A 19,237-nucleotide genomic window follows, 5' to 3' on the forward strand; every position below is an offset into this window, starting at 1 on the left:
GATTTTTTATTTAAGATAAATTAATTTCACTAATTAATTGAATAAACCATAATAACAAAATAACAATGAAATTTAAATAATTAGGACGAGACCCAACCCCTCACTCGTCTTAGTGCTATATCTTTATGAAATATCTCTGGGTTGGGTAAAGGCCCACAAAATGAGACCCTAAGCCCATTGTAGTATCAGAAGATATCTGTTAAAAACCACTGGGTTCGATTGGGCCCATACTGCCTAGCTCCTAACCCTCCAAAAGCCAACGGCCGGTCAAAGCGTCGCCCACCCTCCAAGTGGTAGAGCAAGCAATCACGCCGGCGCACGCCATCCAAATACCAATATCATCTACTCTGTTTTTGTTGGTTTCCATTTCCTTATCTGGCAACCGCAATTTCTTGGATAGATATGTGCTTTTCTTGCGTCTAGTATTATGTAATCGCTATCGTCATTAGTTCTATATTCAAATTTCTATTTGCTCAGATGGCCTTCATCTCTACAAATAGCTCATCTTCTTGAAGAGGATAAAAGGTGAACTTATTCTATTTCTTTTTCTCTGTTTTTTTGTTTTGTTTTCTTTTTAATGTGCTTTTAGATTTGTTTTTGATTGATTTCAATTCCAAGTCTCAACACATTTATGCTGTGCCAGTTTTATCTTCGAACGTATGGTTTTTTTTCATTTGCCATATTATACTTTGAAAATGTGATTGACGCTTGTTAATCGATTTACAAATGCTGGTTTCAGCCTACTTTGGCATTTGCAAAGATGTCCAAGAAGCTGCGAGGAGGTGGTGAAGAAAAATCTCTATCGCCTGAGGAGCAGCAAGCTAAGGTTTATCATTTTTACTTTTAGTGGGTCTATTCTAAAGTGTCTTACTGCGTTAAACTAACTAATTTTGATGTAGTTTTGGTATTGCTCAGAATTTCGAAAGCAACACATATATTCAAAAGATATTAGCTTTTTTTTTTTTTTTTTTTGATAATTTCCTTGTTCTCTTTGGAAGCCCATTGGATTGGCAAGACGCTATATTCAGTTCAATTGCTAACATTGAACTAATTGCTTCTTTTATGTCTTCAGATAAATGATGTTAGGAAGATCATAGGTCCTATCGCTGATAAGCCGCCAACGCTCTGTTCTGATGCATCAATATTGAGGTATCTCAGAGCAAGAAACTGGAATACAAAGAAGGCAGCAAAAACGTTGAAAGAAACCTTGAAGTGGAGGCTGGAATTTAAGCCTGAGAAGATACGATGGGTATGTATTTACTGCTTTCCAATTTTTATTGAATAATTTTGAATGTTTAATTGATTTGATCACCAAAGAGCAGAAAAAGCAACATATATTTATTACCGTGTGCAATATTTTTCACCCTAATTGATTTAATGGATTGCCACACATTTTTGGTTTTTAGCTAAATGGTATCCTGCAAGCAATATTTGACAAGCTCAAGTCTTTTGAGTGGGTTAGAAGGGTAGAGCACACTTTCAAAATTTAGAATAAAGAAATGAAAAAAACGTGTTACCACAATGTCAAGAGAAGACGATAAATTGTATCTACATATGGGTTTAAAGGAGGGAAGGACATCCAGTAGGTACGGTTAATCATTTACTGATCAATTTACATATTTATGGAATCAGAAATTGACTGATAGAGTTTGACTGTTTATGGACTGATTTACAGAATTGATCGATTTACCATATGAGAATTCGCATTTATTTTCTTTTTTTTTTTTTTAAAGTTTAAAATGTCACCGTTTTGAGTATTTTGATAAATTGGGAATTTCGATTTTTTTTGGTATCTTACTGAATCATTTACCAGTTACCGTATAATTCCCAAATACTTTACCGTTATTTTTACTGAATAGGCTCAATTTGGCTCGGAAAATTGGTTTTAACGGTATTTTGTTCACCCCTAGTTTAAAGTAGTTTTTCTGTCTAGAACAATGTGCTATGACTTGTTATGTGGCTCTCATCTTCACATTGATAGTTTATTTGAGCAGACGAAAAAATATCTGAGATGTTTTTACCTAACTTAATTATTTAGCAGTTGATACTTCTATAAACATGGATGTTACAGTTCCTAAAATGACATTTTGTCTTGATTGTATTTGTAGGAAGATGTTGCTCATGAAGCTCAAACTGGAAAAGTCTACAAAGCTAATTATTTTGACAGGAAGGGGAGGACTGTGCTTATCATGAGACCTGGTTTCCAGGTAGCTAGATTACTATTGAAAGATTTAGGGGCCATTCAATGTTGTTGCCTTTTTTTTTTTTTTTTTCTAAGGACTTAAGATACATTGTGGCAATGTGACCACTTTGCTGTGGGTTCGGAAAGACAAAACCGGTAACAAGTTGTGATGATGTTTCCTTAGTGTTATTCGACTGCTGCTACTTTCACCTTTGCCATTACCACCTCCTGCTAATGTTACTTTTGCACTACTGGCTTTTTAACAGTACAATGGTGCCGTCATCATAACTGCCGTTGTTGCCACTAGACCCCTCTCACCAACACCTTTGCTGCTACTGTGATCATCATTGCACCATTCGCGTAATTTACTACTGTGCCATCATCCTACCACTAAAGCTGATGCCTTACAACTACTACCATTACTGCTACTTCAACATCCTTAGCACTATACACTTGAGAACTTCAATATACAATATTTCTGTCTGATGTCATGTGGTGGTGGGGGTTGGAGGAACCTGATCGATTTTATTGATACTGTAGGTTTAGGAAAACAAGCAAAGCTGCAATGTCCAGCTCTAAAATCTCAATACTGTTATGTAGCTTTCTCTGTCAATTTTTTTCTGCAATATCGCAAATGGCCCTCAGTGCTGACCTTCTTTCTAAATTCATGATGTTGCCATGTTTTAAATTTCAATTTTTTCAGAATACAAATAATCTGGGAGGACAGATCAGACATTTGGTTTACTGCATTGAGAACGCTATAATGACCATGAATCCAGATCATGAGCAAATGGTGTGGTTAGTTGATTTTCAACGATGGACAATGGCTAGCATATCAGTGAAAGCAGCCAGGGAAACAGCTAATATCTTGCAGAATCATTACCCTGAAAGACTGGGCCTTGCAATCCTCTATAATCCCCCAAAAGTGTTCGAGTCTTTTTGGAAGGTATGTCTAATATTGCCATTATATCATATGATATTTCATCTTTAGTATTGGTGTTTGCTTACATTAAACAATAAATATCAATATTTGAATTGCTCCATGGATCTTTTATTTTTCCTCATTCATCAACTATAAAGCCACAAAAACTGGCCCCATTGCACAAATTTCTCTTTTTTTTTACTCTCGTATTTTTTTCCCTGTATTTGAAATCCACAACTACACATCTTTATGTGCTTTTGGTGCTGATAAACAAAACAACAGTACAAGATTTCAAAGCATTATATCTTTAAGAACAAATTCATCTTGGAAACTATTTGTTTTTAATACATTTTCAAGTTCTAAAAATGAAATTCTTTTCACTTGTCTATACATGTCTTTTTCATTCTACATGTATATTTGAGATACTGTGTTAAGGTTCTGTTTTTTGGTTAGGGAATGACAGAGTTGTCTACTTTCTGATGTTATATCTAATTTTAGTTGTAGCATCCAGTTCTTATACTTCACATACGTACATGCCTGTGAATATTAGGACAGCGCAACTTGAGTGGTTTACACAGTTCTGTTTGAAAGCGTGTGCTCAGCTAACCGATTATTTGTGGAAATTCCTTGGCCAATAAGAACTTTGATCTGCAAAGTTTTTTAATCTCTAATAATTTCATAAAGCTTACTGGTTCACTTAATTAAACATAATAAAGAAAAGCTGGATCGTCTATGTTTCTACTGCTCCATGAATGAGTTTGGCGTCCTTTATAGTAGCTGCTTCAAAATTATGATCACTCCATCCGCCATATTTATAACCATTCAAAATTGTCAAAATTTCCCTTTTTCAGATGGTGAAACCATTCATTGAGCCCAAGACATACAAAAAAGTGAAGTTTGTGTACTGTAATGACCCACAAAGCGGAAAGATAATGGAAGAGTTCTTTGATATGGATAAGCTGGACTTTGCATTTGGCGGAAGAAGCTCAATTGGGTTTGACTTTGAAGCTTATGGCCAATGGATGAGGGAGGAAGACAAGAAAATTTCTGATTTAAACAGTTCTGAATTGCCATCATTAACACTACCTATTACATTGCAATCAGAGAATCCAGAATCATCAAGTCCAAACCATGTGGCTTCTTCTGATGAGGATGAGGATGACTCTTCTTCGTCTGTTGATGAAGGTACTTCGAACTTGAAGCTTCTTGATGAGAAAACTCAAGATCAACCTTGTAGCTGCAGAGATATTGCACACGGTGATGCAGCAGTGGTGCGCGGACAGATATCAAATCATTGACCACAACGCTTAGCATCTGGACAGTGCTGATGAGCAAAAGATTCACGGGAAAATGTTGCAAAGTTCAAACTCAACGCAGAGAATTCTGGTAATGATGGGTTTTCAATGATATTACTATTGTTCTGTCCAATTCTTGAAAATGTTTGAATAGTAAACCATTTCACATAGTTGGTTTACGGTACAAAAATCCTCACAAGATATATGTATATATATAGGCCTTGATCAAATAATCCCTTAATTCTCCTAAATTAAGGGAGCTTGTAATTACTCATGTTCTCAAGATCGAAAAGTCACAGGCGAATGATAGAATGGATTTAAACAATTGATATCGACATTTTCATTGATAGAATAGAACAAGTAAAATCAGTTCTATGCTTTGAATTATCACTTGTGGGCAAAATCAACATGATCTTGCATGATCTCCTTCGTTGACGACAAAAGTATTATGATCATGGGGAACTGTGGATCACGAATAGCAATTTTGAAACAGCTAAAAGGACGTAAACATTTGATTATCAGTTGGTACAAATGGAAAACATTTCCTCTAGTCCATGAACCACGGAGAAATGTTTTTCTATGTTCATTTGACTGGAAAATGTACTTCAAATGAAAACTAATGCAACTTGCTCCTTAAATACTTTATTATTACTCCTTAATGATGTCATCTTACGCCCTGCTTCTAATATTCTAATCTGTACAGAGAACTATTCAAAATGATAAAATCCTTCTTGAAGTCCATCTTTGAAATAATCTTTTCTTTTTTTAAAATCTTTGAAATAATCTTTGACTCGATAATACTAGTTTATTTATTTATAAATCAATACTAATATAACATTATCTTTCTCTAAATGAAAGATAATATAAACTTTCAACCATAAAAGTTTCACAAATTTAGTAATCCACAATATTATTTCGGTCTATTCATCTCATAATGAATTTAAAAAATAAAAAATAAAAAAAAAAAGAATGAACTTTGTATGAAACCATATAGATGAGTTGAGTTCCATAAAGTTATACTTAGGTTTTAAGTTATTCTTTTTCTTTCTAGAGGATGTGTGCTTTAAGCTAATAATAAAGGAATTATTCTTTTTCTTTTGTCAGCTCCAAACCAGAATTTTTTAGCAGTAAGCAGCCAACTCATTAATTGAATTATTGACCTGTGCTGCTTACAAAAGGAAAAAAAAAAAAAAAAACACCAATCTGCAAGAAATTGTGATCTCACCTTTTGGAATGGCACCGACCTGTGATTCAGATATTAAAAATTTTAGACCATTTGGAGTTTTTTTTTTTTCATTAAAATTATAATTAACATAAATTAACATTAATGCAATAAAATTATAGATCCAAGAAAGAAAGTTATGTGATGGGGTTGAAAGGTCCCAACAGCCAACTTGGAAAGCAAGGGAATGGAATAAAATCCCTTTACTCATGGAAGCAATCATCATTCTCACAAACTGTTTAAATCAATTTGGCAATGTTCATAATTTAAGGGTTCATAGATACTAATTGCTCTTTAATTAGAATTCTAAATATTAATTATCAAATTGAACAAAATTGTTTAATTTTTGCTAGTGTAATGAACAAAGCAAATAATTAATGAACAACAAAAATAGCACAATAAAGAAAATTTAAGTTATTTTAGCATTATCACATTATGCAACTGATGCTAAATAAATTGAATGGTTAAGATAAAACAATATTACTAAATTTGGAACAAGATTACAATGCATAACAAACCTCGTTAGATGTTTTCTTACAATTGATTTCCATCCTTAAGACCTATATAACAATAATCTCTTATTCATAAAAGAAAAAAAAAAAAGGCCTTATTTGGTAAAAACAGCTATTTTATAATGTAAAAAAAATTAAAAAGTTAAATTAATTATTGTTACATGGTAAATATAAGTGACCTAACATTTCATGGAACACCGTTTAGCGTTTTATATATACAATTAAAAAAATTACCTCTATTAATCATATTTACAGCATTAAAATGACTTTTAATGTAATATTTACAGAATTTAAGATTTAACAATAATAATTATTTTTTTAAAATTACTCTAAATTAATATTTGTATCAAACATTTCTCTCTAAAATTCTATTTAAATAATATCTACCAACTAACGGTTTATATTGCAAAACGGTTCCTAAATCTACCTCATCAGTCAGTGGAGTCAATAATCCAATGGCATGTAATAAAGGAGTATAAACTTATCATAGTTGGGAGTGCACAAAACAGTATTCTTAAAAAAAGAGAAGACAGTACTCTAAACAAAAAAAGACAGTTCTTTTATAACAGACGAAGTGATCACTAAAAATAATTAAAATAAAACGAAAGGAAGAAAAAAAAATTAAAAAGAATGCAATCAAACATTTTTTCTCCATTGCCTTTCTCATTCAATCTATTCTCTTTCTCTTCTTTTTGTACCGCCCCATTTTCTTCTTCCCTGTCCATGACACAATTTTATACCAAAAACACTGAGAGAGAAAGCTCTGTATAGTTGTTTCCTGTTGTTGCTGAGCACAAAAAATCTTTTTTTTTTTTGGTTTTTCTTTAAAAAGTTAGCTAAAGAAAGAAAAGAGGGGCAAAAGCAAAGGATTCCGTTTCCTTCTCTTTTGAATCCTCTTTTAAACACTTTGATCTCTGTTTCAATCTGTTAATCCATTATTTTCTTTCTCATTTTTCTGTTCCTTGAAAATTTCCAGACTTCAACCAGTTTCTCCTCATTTTTTTTCCTTAATTGAATTTCTGTCTCTCAGGTATCATTATTATGAAGTTGATCATAATTGGATTACTTTGAATTTGCAGAATTTTATCTCAGTTTTGAGCTCTAATCATAACCCATCACTCATTTTTTGATTTCTTGGGTTTCAGGTATTGAATTCGATCATCGTCGGGTTGCTCTGTTTTTTCTTTTGATTGGAGTTCTGAGGTGGGTTTTTGCTTACACTATAATTTCTCTTACTCTTTTAACTTTTCCTCATCTTTTTGTGTCACTGTATTTCATGGATCTAGTGCTTGTTGGCTATTTCTGATTTCTTTTCTTTTCTGTTTAGAAAAACAAAAACAGACTGGGATTGAAAACAGAGACAAAGAGAGAGAATGGGTCTTGATGCAATGAGAATTAGAGTTCAAATCAGTAGATTTTTGGTCATTTCAATTACGGCATCTTATAAATCAGTTCGTAAACATCCATTTATTGTGGGGATGGTTTGCTTTTTGATATTTCTGTACAGATCATTTCCTTTTTTGTTTTCCCTTTTAGTTTCGGCTTCCCCTGTTTTGGTTTGTACTGCTGTTTTGCTTGGTACTTTATTGAGTTTTGGGGAACTGAATATACCTGAAGTTGAAAAAGAGAAAGAAAAAGAAGAAGAAGACGACGAAGAAGAAGAGGTTACCCATGAGATTTCCTCTTTGAAAGTTGATGTTATTGGGGATGCCACTGTTGTTGTTGATAAAGATGAGAACTTTTTTGTAGAGAGTTTTGTAGGAAAGAGAAAGGATACAGTTGAGGAAGCCATTGAAGGAGAGAATTGGGAGAAGATTAGAGTTAGTAAGATTGAGGGAGATGGTAGTTTAGGTGATTATATGCCACTTATCAATGAGAGTTCCCGGGAGATTAACTTTGAGAAGCAAGTGATTGAAGCAGTGGAGAAACAGATTAATGATTTGGACTTGGACAAGAAGAGGGAATTTCAAGAAAAGGAAAAGCAAGGGATTAAAGGGGTCTTGAGTAATGGAGAGGCTTTCGATAGTCATTATTCTCTGGTTCAAAATCTCGAAAAAGAGAGCCTTCAAGAGGAAGATGATAACTCTGCTGGAGAGTTTAGTGAAACTGAGAAGGGTGATCACTTGGATTCTGAGCTTTCATCTTGGAAACGGGCAAATGATGATGATGAAGAGGAGGAAGAAGAGGATGAGGAGGTTTCCGATTATGGGTCTGATGGGGCAGAAAGTTCCTCTCCAGATGCTTCAATGGCAGACATCATTCCAATGCTTGATGAGCTCCATCCACTTTTAAATGAGGAGACCCCACTTTTGCATGAGCAGTCTCATAAGAGTAAGGATGGGAATGCTGAGTCAGATGATGATATCGAAAACCATGCAGATAGAGAAGAAGATGGTGATGACAATGACAATGAGGAAGAGGAAGAAGAAGCACAGGGAGGTAAAGAGGATGAGAGTAAATCTGCAATCAAATGGACAGAGGATGACCAAAAGAATCTTATGGATTTGGGGACTTCAGAGCTTGAAAGAAATCTACGTCTGGAGAGTCTTATTGCTAGGAGAAGAGCTCGTAGAAATTTGAGATCAGTGACTGAGAAGAATCTTATAGATTTGGATGCCACTGATCTTCCCATTAATGTTCCACCTATTTTGACAACAAGACGCAACCCCTTTGATCTTCCTTATGATTCTTATGATAATGTTCCGGGGTCCGCTCCATCAGTATTGTTGCCAAGACGTAACCCATTTGATCTTCCCTATGATCCAAATGAGGAAAAACCTGATCTTAAAGGTGATAGCTTTCAGCAAGAGTTTTCAGCATTTCAGCATAGGGAACCATTCTTTCGAAGACATGAAAGTTTCAGTGTGGGACCATCGGTTTTGGGTGTTCCCAAGCAAGATAGGCTAGATGTTCGTTGGAAGCCTTATTTTGTTCCTGAAAGATATGCTACTGAGGAAACAAGCTACCGATCATTCCAACGGCAATTAAGTGAAGCTAGTGAGTCAAAGTTGAGCTCAGTTCCTGATTCTGAATCAGTAAATTCAGCTGTTGAAGAGGAGGACAAGAAGCTCAATGAAGAAACAGAAATGATCTCCACTTTGGACCATGTTTCTGTTCTGGTTGAACGTGGAAGCCTTTCATCTGAAGATGTTGATTCTGTGGACATTGAGAAGAGAGATGTTCATCATAATGGGGATGAAATTATACTTGGGAATGTAGAAATTCGCCCCGAATTAGATTCAAGTTTGTCGACATTGGGAATTCCTGTGGAACTCAATACAAGTGAAATTCTTTTGCGAATGGAACCTGTTGAAGAGGAGTATAGTAGTGGATCAAGCCTATCATCATTATTAGAAGTAGATGAAAAAATATCTAATGTGAAAAATGCATCAATTGATCCGGAGCCAAGAAATGGTCAGATTGAGGAATCTCACATTCCAACCCAAACTTCACTTGGTTCAGATTTTCATTTTAAGAGTGAGGTGGCAGATGAAAATCAACAAGAGGAGCCTGTTGTGGAGCTAAGAGACAATGGTACTGCAGAATCTGGCATTGTGATGCCAACTACAATTAATGCCAGTTATCATTTTACAAGTGGCATGGAGGATGACGCTAGATGTATGGAGCCAACTGGCAATTATGCTGTAGATTCTAGCATTCCTAGGCAAGTGTCTCTAAGTTCAGATTCACATATCCTAAGTGAGGTGGTAGATAATGATCAACAAAGGAATCTTGTTGTTGAGCCGACAGACAATCATATTAGAGAATCCAGCATTCCGATGCAAACTTCGGTCGATTCAGATTTTCATTTAACAAGTGGCGTGGTGGATGATGATCAACATAAGGAGCCTGTTTATGATTCAAGCCCTCAAGCAGCTGAGAAGCTCTTATCATTATTGTCCATCTCTTCTGATACACAAGGAGAGACATCAGAACTGGAGTCACCTCGAGCAGTGGCTGAATTTGCTGGCAAGGAATCTGAAATTCATACTGAGAGCATGGGGAAAGTTGCTTCTGGTCACAAAGATGTGCATGAAGCCTCCTTACAAGAACATTCGCTAGATGAAAAAGAATCAAGATCAAGGGAAGTTACAGAGGTTGACTATGATAGTACGAAGGTTGGGATGTCAGGGGATGATCTAACTTTTGATTATCAAAATCTCAAAAATGGGTTTATCAAACCGGAGTTGGTGGTTGAGCATGACGCAGTTGATTCACCTCCATCTTCATCAACCAATGGATCCATAAAGGACAGTGTAGCATACTTGGAAGAAAGATCTGATCATGAACTGGATCAACTGCACTCAGCAAGTTCTATTGCAGTTGGGCTGCAGCAAGATCTAATTGGGAAGTTGGATTCTCCCTCTTCTACTAATCAGGTGGCTTCTGAAGAGAATATTTTGCATGCATTGGAGAAAGAACATCTTTCTGCTGTAGTTGATGAGCATGCGGTGAGTACAGAAGGCATTCTTCAGCTTGATCAAGTCCCCTCATCAAGTTTTGATGCAGAGATCCATGTCAATGGTTCCCCAGATATGCGTGAAAATTTAGATTCTGCACATCCAAGCTTTGAGAACATGCCTTCTAATGATTCAAACTTGTCCACAAGGGAGGAAAGACAGCCTGCAGTGGTGGCTGAGCAAGTTTTAGAGGCTCATCTTGAAGTATCTTCTTCAGAGATTAAGCATGTGGAGGAGCGTTTGTTAAGGAAGGAAGAAACTCTCCAATTTAACCAATATCAAGTGCATTCATCAAGTTCCAATGCAATGATTGGTGCTGTTCTGCTTCAAGATGAAGACATGAAACAGCTTTATTCAACAGATAAAGATGTTGTTGAGTCATCTAGTAATGATGATGACAAGTCCAAGGTATTATGCTTCTTGTTATGCTTTAATGTCAAAAGTTGCCACATATTGTTCTGCTTGTTTGAAAAGAGCTTTGTTGTCTTTAATGATGTCTTCTCATTGTTAAATGAGCTATATTGTGCCATTTGATTCTGCAGTTGCATAAGTCATTTTATCATTCCCAGTTGCTTGACAGAGATAACTTCAGTACTTAAACATGGTTCTTTAAGATGGTTTTCAATATAAACATGCAGGGTGCATATAGCAGCACATTCTCAAGCTGTTGGACAGTGCTATTTGCTTTTACATTGTAGTAATAGTGAAGTTAATTTATTCAACATGTGCATGCGTCGCATATATGCGTATATAAATTCCATAGCCAGCATGAATTTTATTTGACATGAGCAAACTGTTAATTGTATATTATCTTATGGTAGATTTATCAAATAGTTGGGATTACAGTTTTGCTGGATTGAGTTCAGTTATCTGTTAATAGGTTTGATATGATTGATTTTTGTGGCATGAGAGTCCACATCAGTCAGGACTTTTAAATTGGTCATATTATGTATATTTGGAATTGGATGCTGATCGTGAATGCTGTAACACAACGTAGGAACCATCTGTCACCCTGATAGAATCTGCAGAGGAAGTGAACATTGCCAAAGATGTAAATATGCCTGAATCCATCTCAGTCCCACCAGAAAGTCTAGAATACAAGTCAAAGATTGATGAAGTTGGTCTCAAAGACAACATTCTCGATAAAATTGTATACGAGGACAGCAATCATGTCTTAGAGCATCATACTTATTCTGTTGCTGAGGAAAATATCAGTGAAGAGGAGGATGAAATAAAGGAGATTGATGAAGGATTGTTGTCAGAACTGGACACAGTTGGGGACTTCAGAGTCGAACAAGTGGTTGGCGAGTCAGTTCATGATGAAGTTAGATCAGTTACAGATATTGAGCTGGCTTTCAAGCAGCTTCATGAAGAAGTAGATGTTGAAGAGGTCATCCTTCCAAGCATGATTGAGGATCAACCAGTTGCTAATGGATCTAAGGGTCTTGGGGAAACCAACTTGGACCTGCAAATTGTTGAAGCAAGATCTATGGAAGATACTCACGTGGTGATGAAGCAAGCCTCAGAAGGGAAAATCCAAAAGATGTCAAAGCTATATGATTTAAGGGGTGGGCCAGAAGAAGTTAACGAAGTCGGTTCTAGCAGTTCTCCTGAGGAACTCCCAATTCTCGAACTTAGATCAATTAATGACATTGATATGGCTTTCAGGCAAATTAATGAAGGTGTGGATGTTGAGGAGGTAATCCTTCCAAGCACAATTGAGCAGCATCTAGCTGTGGATGGATCCACAGATCCTCACCAATCCAGTTTTGACCTGCCAGTTGTTGAAGCAAGATCTCTGGGAGATCTTCATATTGCCATGAAGCAGGCCTCCGAATGGAATATGGAAAATATGTCAAATCCATCAGGTGCAAGGGAAGGGCCAGTAGAAGCAAATGAAGTGGAAGATGATCAACAACCATCCAGTTCAGACCTGCAAATTCTTGAAGTAAGCTCTCTGGAAGGTCATCATAATATCGCCATGAAGCAAGTTCCAGAGTTTAATACTAAAGAGCTGTCAGAATCAGCTCCAACAGAAAAGACCATGGTTTCTCACGAACTAAAGCACGAAGTAGATGAAAAATCTGGAATTTGAAATTGAGCGTACAAAAGAAATCCAATGAGAGGACAAAAACACATAAACCGAGCTCCAGTGATTAAAATTGAAAATGAGATTTGGAGGAGAGTAAAGTGGAAAAAGTTTAGAGGTTTGAATTTTTATTTCATAGTTTGGCTTTTCAATATTGATTTTACCATGGGTAGTTGTTTTTTATTTTTTTATTTTTTGACCTCTTCAATTGATTGATCTCTTCAAGAATGAGTTTTGGTTTGATTTTCTTGAGTTTTTTTTTTTAAATCTTCTAGCTTTAAAGAGTGAGCAGTTTGAGAGAGAAGTTTGAAATCTTTGCATATTGTAAATTATATTCTGTAGAGTTAATGATTTGATCAATGACAGATTGTATATTGTTTTGCACAGCTTTGAACTGTCACTAATATCTTTAATTTTTCTTTTGAGTTCCTGAATTTGTTTGGGTCGGTGTCTTTTGAACCGACTAACCGGTACAGGTCTCCTTTTCAATCCCTTTCAGCATCAATTGTTCAATACGCTTGTTTACAATACTGTGTGCGCGAGAGATTCAAAGACCAACCACCGACATATACCACACTTGATTTTTTTTTTTTTTTTTAGATTTTTAGATTTTTTATTCTCATTTTTCATCAGCAAGCATTTGTAGAATATTATTCTTGAGAAAAAACTATTATTAGTATTGATTGATTGCAAGTTCTTTTATTATTTAACAAAACAAATAAGATTTTTTTTAATTTTTAATAAAACACACATAAGATAGAAATAATACGCATCCTTTTATCAAAACATGGTAATTTTGATAAGACATGCTCACAGACACCCACATTCCACAAGCGTTGTGAGATCCCAAAGGACCACAGGACCAGTCTCCTCGTATTGTGAGATCCCAAAGGACCAGCCTCCTTGAATTGCAACATTGAAAGAAGCGTACAATTGATTGCAGTTGAGACTTAACCACTGTAAAGTTCATATTACCAATTAAAACCACTGGGCTGTCCTATTTTAAGTCAAGGAGTTATTACGTTGACACTCGACAGTGAAAAAATTTAACGAGGAAGCAAGCAGAGCGACATAGCGCATGCCCTAACAAAAGGCTTTCTTTCCTATTTGCAGAAATTTACTGGAAATAAAGAGTTGCTAATTGTCTATATTCTAACCAATATTGCTAACTTGACTATATAATATTCACACAAATCAGATAAAGCAGCCAAAACTGCTAATGAGCACAGTACATTGAGTAATAAATAAAGTAAGAAATTAAATGCTTTTTTTTAGTATAACCAGAAGGTGTAATCCTTCTTGGGCTATAGCATGTAAAGGTTTTTGGCCCTCAAAGAAATTGAATGCTTTAAGCAGAAATGGTCTGTTGCTTTTGCTTCTTCTGAGCTGGCCCCGGAGAAGTCTGAACCTGAGAAAAATGTTATTTATAAAAGCAAATCCAGATTCTAACGAGGTAAAGGAAAAACCAACGATATTTGCTGCATTTATAAAAGAGTATATACACAAAATCATATTTTTACCAAACCCTATATAAGGCTTATATATTCAACATCAATGTTAACCACTAGTGATGCCATAAAAATAAACAAAAAAAAAAAAGTGTTAATATGACTAAACTGATCCTCCAACTCTTAACTTTCTCTAGAGTCCTCTGTTTCCATGAGGTATTATGTATGTGGAAAATAAAGGGTTGTTCATGGAGTACGGGGAGAGAGAGAACTTGAGTACTGCATGAGATTTTTCTTTCTTTTGTTGTTAAAGAAAAAGAAAACAGAAAATGGACAATTTGATCAAGGGCTAATATTTATATGGAAATGCTCTATACCCAAATGTTTATTTGATATTGAGATTAGGTTGTTTTTGACAAACTGCATTTACAATGTTCAAGGTTTAGCATTTGAAAAAAGCTAGATTTTTTAGATTTCCAAAACCATGGTTATCCAAAAGCAGTTAAAAAGCTTTAAAAAAATAAATAAAAAAATCAAAATGCAGTTTTGGAAAGTAGTTTCAAATTCAATCCCAAACAGAGCCCTAGTAGTATTAACATTATAATTTTCTTTTTTCTTCAACCAAAAAAAAAAAAAAAACCAAAAGTCATCCAACTCAAGCATTTTGTCAACATTGTGGCATGTAGGATACACAAGCACTCCCACATGTTACATTGGATGCATCATTAAAAGAATTCCTTTTTTCCCCCTCAAGACCGTGTGAAAGATAGAATAACCATACCGTGCTAGAAAGTTGTTCACTGATGTAGGTCACTGATCTCAACATAGCTTCAAGTGTGTCTCTAGTAAGCTGAAATTTCACCTCCATTTCTCCTGCAGGAGACTTGGTGAAATCTTGAAGCTGCATATGAAAGATAAGAGATGAAATCTAAAATAAGAAAAAACTGGGAAAAATGATGAGTTCTAATAAGCAAGTGACAAGAATTAGGGCTATAAAAAGGCATTTCTTATGGAATTCTGTTAAAATATTAAACCAGAACTTGATAAAATACTTCAATCGAATGTCTTGATAATAGCAAATATAGCAATTCCAATGCATGCAGCATGAAAAACTGAAAATTTCAATTACTTTCAGAAATCTTAATTATAAGCATTTAAAATTGAATTTGGAACAGCAAACACAACCACAGATTTCCTTACTTCTACCACATGAATATGTGTATGTTTTTTGATTTAGAAACTGAATGGGTTCTCCAAAGACATATGCAACATGTACAACAACAATGATGTTGAATAACCAGGACTAAACCCACCGAATCTCCATCTACAGAGGACTTTCAAGCAGATAGAATAGAGAATAGGAAGTTGCTACTTTGTTCAACCACTTTTTCTTATGATAAAAGTACTTTGTTCATAAGAATTCCAACATCTTCTATTCCCACTCAAACTTCATTGTGAAATTTAAGAATAACATCTTATTTGGTTAGTATTAATCTGGAATCAATCTAACAAACTCAAATCCCTAAATTCTTTTCCTGCATTCCAGCCTAGCTAAGTTCACACTATCAGCAAGATGTCTAGTAGCACCAAAAGTAAATAAATAAATAAATCAAAAATCAATATTTCACCAAGATCTTTGGTAATTTGTGATTTTATTGATCTGTTAATCATGGATGTCAAACTCTATCAATCATGCTCATTATCAGATAATCTAAAGATGATCAGATAAGAGTTGAAAAAGTTAGAAAGTTCCATTCTGTAAAAATAAAAATGCATACTCCATAATTTAAGTTCACTGATATTGCAAAAGACAAAATAATGATAATATTTGTATACCCTGAGACTGATTATGGCTACTCTGTTTGCTGGTGCAGAGTTGCGATTCTCCATGGTCCATGTCATTGACTTGAGACGGGGTAGAACACCCTGCACACACACACTCAAAACAAATATGTAAAATAATAAGTCAGCTCACAGAAAACATGCAAAATAACAAGCAATCTTGTGCACTTTAAAATTTCAACTTATGCAAGAAGGCAGCACAACTTAATAGATTATCTAACAAATGGAGGACTTTACATGAAACTTAAAATTCACTCTTTGCAAATGAATCTCTTGCTCTCTCCCTCTGGCCCGAGTTTCTTTACAGAGTACAGGTATGGGGATGGAGAGGATAGCAGGATGAGGTTGGCCAGGCAGCCTTCTAAGACCAATAAGCTTCAGGTCAGATCTTAGCATGGATATGTGCCATTGCATTATCACTGTTTCCTCAGAAGGTGGGATTCCAACTGCAAATTTTTTTTTTCTTTTTTTTTTTTTTTTTTTTTTTTTTGGGGGGGGGGGGGGGGGGAGGGAGAGGGGGGGTGGATAGGATCTTTAAAAGAAAGAAGAACAGAATTATTGTAGATTGGTATTATGCTTCTAAATGTACTGGAGTCTCATTGTACCCGCCTATTACTCTGTTGCCCAGCAGCAAGAGAAATGTGGATACTGATTTTTCCATCATTGAGATTCAATTTGCTTATGCCATTTTCAGTGATTCATGTGTTACAAAGCAGGGAGGAGGGATAATGAGAAGGTAAAAATGTGCAGTTTAGAGCCATTTCAATTTTGCCTTGTGTAGACATCATGTATAAGATGAATAGATAAGCATTTGAAGGTAGGTGGAAAAGGAATGCAGATATTCAGGCTCAATGTTTCAAAAGATTTATGGTTAGATGAAGTTTTTAGTAACCCTTCCCACTCCAGCCTCCAGTCAAATCAAAAAGTCAGCAGCCAGGGTTTAAGACTACAGGCACTGGATTCTTTTTCTTTCTCCTCTTCTCTTTAGTTTGGTTATCATTAGTTCATCACTACTCTCCAAAAGTCAGAAATACTAATACCCAATTCCTCAAGCCAACTCTGAGCAAATGAATTCTGGAAAGGTAGAATAGAAATTAGTATGATACAATATGATGATAATCTCCTCTTTTGAAGGGGGACAAATGCCAGATATCTTCAGAGGGTCTCCATGGGTACTGGGGTATGCATGGTATTAAATATCAAGACCCAAAAGAAGCATAAAAAAAGGAAAATGCAAAGTGTTAAAATGGTAGACAAGCTGAAAAAGCAATGTGTACAAAAATAGAATAAATCAACTGCCTACTTGCTCTACAGCCTAACTAAGAGAAACAAACTAATTCTTATTACCAAGTTGTTAGGAGGGTTAACTTCTTGTTGGATAGAAACAGCTGTAATTTGTGGGGCAGTGGTATGAGCACGGATTGGCGTAGAAATCCTGAGATCATCGCGATTAAAACGTCCACTGTGATCACTTTGACGAGCCCAAAGTGGCAATGAATTCTCAGAAGATAGGAAAGATGTAAAAGATGGTGGTGTGCCGGTTTTCACCTGGTAGGAGATGCTGGTCCTCGGTAATGGATGCTGGATAAGATGCATATAAATATAATTTCAATGAAATGCCAGCAGAACAAGCAACATAAAAGTTACAAACCACAGAGAGCCAAACAACAGCTAGGAACTAATAATCAGATGAGAGAGAAGAAATTATATTACTACACATGCAAGCCACTTAAGAAGACTCCTTTCTTAATGAACTCTGTGATGTGTATTTTTTAAGCCATCTGGTAACTGAAGGATCACAAGTCATCTAAATGAGCTCAAACAAAAAGGAGAGAGAATTTTCGTAGTCGATGCAAATCTTCTCTTTGATTCCCTCCTGATCCAGGATTTCAATTGACATTATGTGAGAATAAAGCTAATTACAAAAGTTTAGCCCATTCTCACGGACTAAAATATTTAGCTTCCGAGATGAGTACTTAATAAGGGTCCAATATCATATATTCCTTCTACCCGATTGAGGCATAACTTCAATCCCCTGTCAATATTAGCTAAGCCAACATCCTTCAAACTATAAAATCAATGTGCAAAAACACAATGCGATGGAGTAACATGCCAAAGTTTTTAATTCAACAATTATAGTTAGTTACTATCTTCTAGTTATGCTCGATAACCTTGTTCAACAACAGCATCCCAGCAATGGATATGTAAATTTAACCACACCCCATCATTCATGCCCAGCCCAAATATACCTGTTCTTTTGATAATTCCTCCTTCCATTGATTCTGATATTTCTGAAGTAACAATATAAGAATGCTTTGCAGATCAAGTGAGAGGTCAGGAGGAAACAGCTTCAGTAGATCATCACTGGTGAAGTTCTCATGGACACTTTTTCTGATAAGCGAACGAAGGCATGCCAAAACCTATCGTCAGAAAATTTTTTTGTTTACATCATTCGTGAGAAGCAATGATTTTAACCAAAAAAAAAAAAAAAAAAAAAAAAACATATAAATCATTAAATTAAGGGAAAAACAAACACCCCGGAGCCCTGAACTTTGTTGTGTTTTGTCTATTAAGCCTATGAATGTGATATCTCCATATCAAGCCCTCACAGCTCTTATTTTTCTTACTTTGCTTAATGAGAAATTGATATCTGCTTTAGATTACAAAATGCATAATAGAGAAACCTCAGAGACAGAGTTGAATTTTTCCTTTGGTTCAGTTATTTCCATTAAAGTATTGTATGTAAATGCAATTCAAAGACACAATGGTGAAATTCAGTGATTAAAACTGAAAACAAAGGAAAGATGTTTACAGGATCGACTTCGGAGAGGGAAGAAAGATTGAGAAGAGACTGAATGTGAGACTTTTCCGGCGAACGGAGACCTGTTTTTCTGGATTTCCATAACGTTGTGAGTAAGTTATCGAGCTCTTCCTCTGAATTTATCGCCGATAGCTTTTGCAGTTGCAAGTAAAGCGAGTCCTCCTCCATTTTTCTTATACTCTTGTACTGTTCTGCCGTATTCCCCTTTTAGTAGATTAGATGAAGCACGCGATGTGCGCATGATAAGGGAAATGACAGTACTTGCGATTTAGCATTTTTGTAATTCTACCACAATTCTTTTTCATTTTTATAAATATAGTGCATGTTCTAAAAACTTTTCAATTATAGCCATCATTTAATGTTTTATATTTATTTCCCTCTCTGTGTGTAGCGAAAGGTTTAACTTCTTTGAAGTGGATGGTCTAACTCCTGAGAGAAAATAAA

At 35.4% G+C, this 19,237-nt stretch overlaps 3 protein-coding genes across 7 annotated transcripts; 2 read left to right on the top strand and 1 right to left on the bottom strand.

Moving 5' to 3' along the window:
- The first annotated feature begins 257 nt into the window (after positions 1-257).
- LOC105632542 (uncharacterized) lies at positions 258-4,786 on the top strand. 2 transcript variants are annotated; one of them, XM_012214943.4, is made up of 6 exons: positions 258-525; positions 740-826; positions 1,073-1,249; positions 2,109-2,207; positions 2,886-3,128; positions 3,956-4,786. In XM_012214943.4, the coding sequence occupies exons 2-6, from the start codon at positions 761-763 to the stop codon at positions 4,400-4,402; spliced, it is 1,032 nt and encodes a 343-aa protein (XP_012070333.1). In that variant the 5' UTR covers positions 258-525; positions 740-760; the 3' UTR covers positions 4,403-4,786. The 2 variants fall into 2 exon arrangements, with proteins under 2 accessions (XP_012070333.1, XP_037492552.1); XM_037636624.2 differs by lacking the exon at positions 258-525 and adding an exon at positions 541-657.
- Positions 4,787-6,724: 1,938 nt separating this feature from the next.
- On the top strand, positions 6,725-13,068 carry LOC105632544 (cardiomyopathy-associated protein). The gene is made up of 4 exons (XM_012214944.2): positions 6,725-7,163; positions 7,279-7,336; positions 7,461-11,001; positions 11,591-13,068. The coding sequence occupies exons 3-4, from the start codon at positions 7,507-7,509 to the stop codon at positions 12,686-12,688; spliced, it is 4,593 nt and encodes a 1,530-aa protein (XP_012070334.1). The 5' UTR covers positions 6,725-7,163; positions 7,279-7,336; positions 7,461-7,506; the 3' UTR covers positions 12,689-13,068.
- A 755-nt stretch (positions 13,069-13,823) lies between these two features.
- Positions 13,824-19,007, bottom strand: LOC105632545 (hypothetical protein). Of its 4 annotated transcripts, none has more exons than XR_016319483.1 (6): positions 18,785-19,007; positions 18,222-18,392; positions 17,320-17,553; positions 15,967-16,069; positions 14,912-15,031; positions 13,824-14,084 (listed from the first exon to the last, which is right to left on the bottom strand). XR_016319483.1 is itself a non-coding variant. In XM_012214946.4 (6 exons), exons 1-6 carry the CDS (start codon positions 18,959-18,961, stop codon positions 14,031-14,033), a joined length of 846 nt encoding a protein of 281 aa, XP_012070336.1. In that variant the 5' UTR covers positions 18,962-19,006; the 3' UTR covers positions 13,824-14,030. The 4 variants fall into 4 exon arrangements, 2 of the variants coding, with proteins under 2 accessions (XP_012070336.1, XP_012070335.1); XR_002284216.3 differs by having other exon boundaries at positions 13,824-14,090; positions 18,785-19,006; XM_012214946.4 differs by having other exon boundaries at positions 15,967-16,056; positions 18,785-19,006.
- Between the last annotated feature and the right edge of the window lie 230 nt (positions 19,008-19,237).

This window comes from Jatropha curcas, chromosome 2, assembly GCF_041381405.1.
Source record: "Jatropha curcas cultivar XTBG-Jc1 chromosome 2, XTBG_Jcur_1.0, whole genome shotgun sequence".
Lineage (NCBI taxonomy): Eukaryota > Viridiplantae > Streptophyta > Magnoliopsida > Malpighiales > Euphorbiaceae > Jatropha > Jatropha curcas.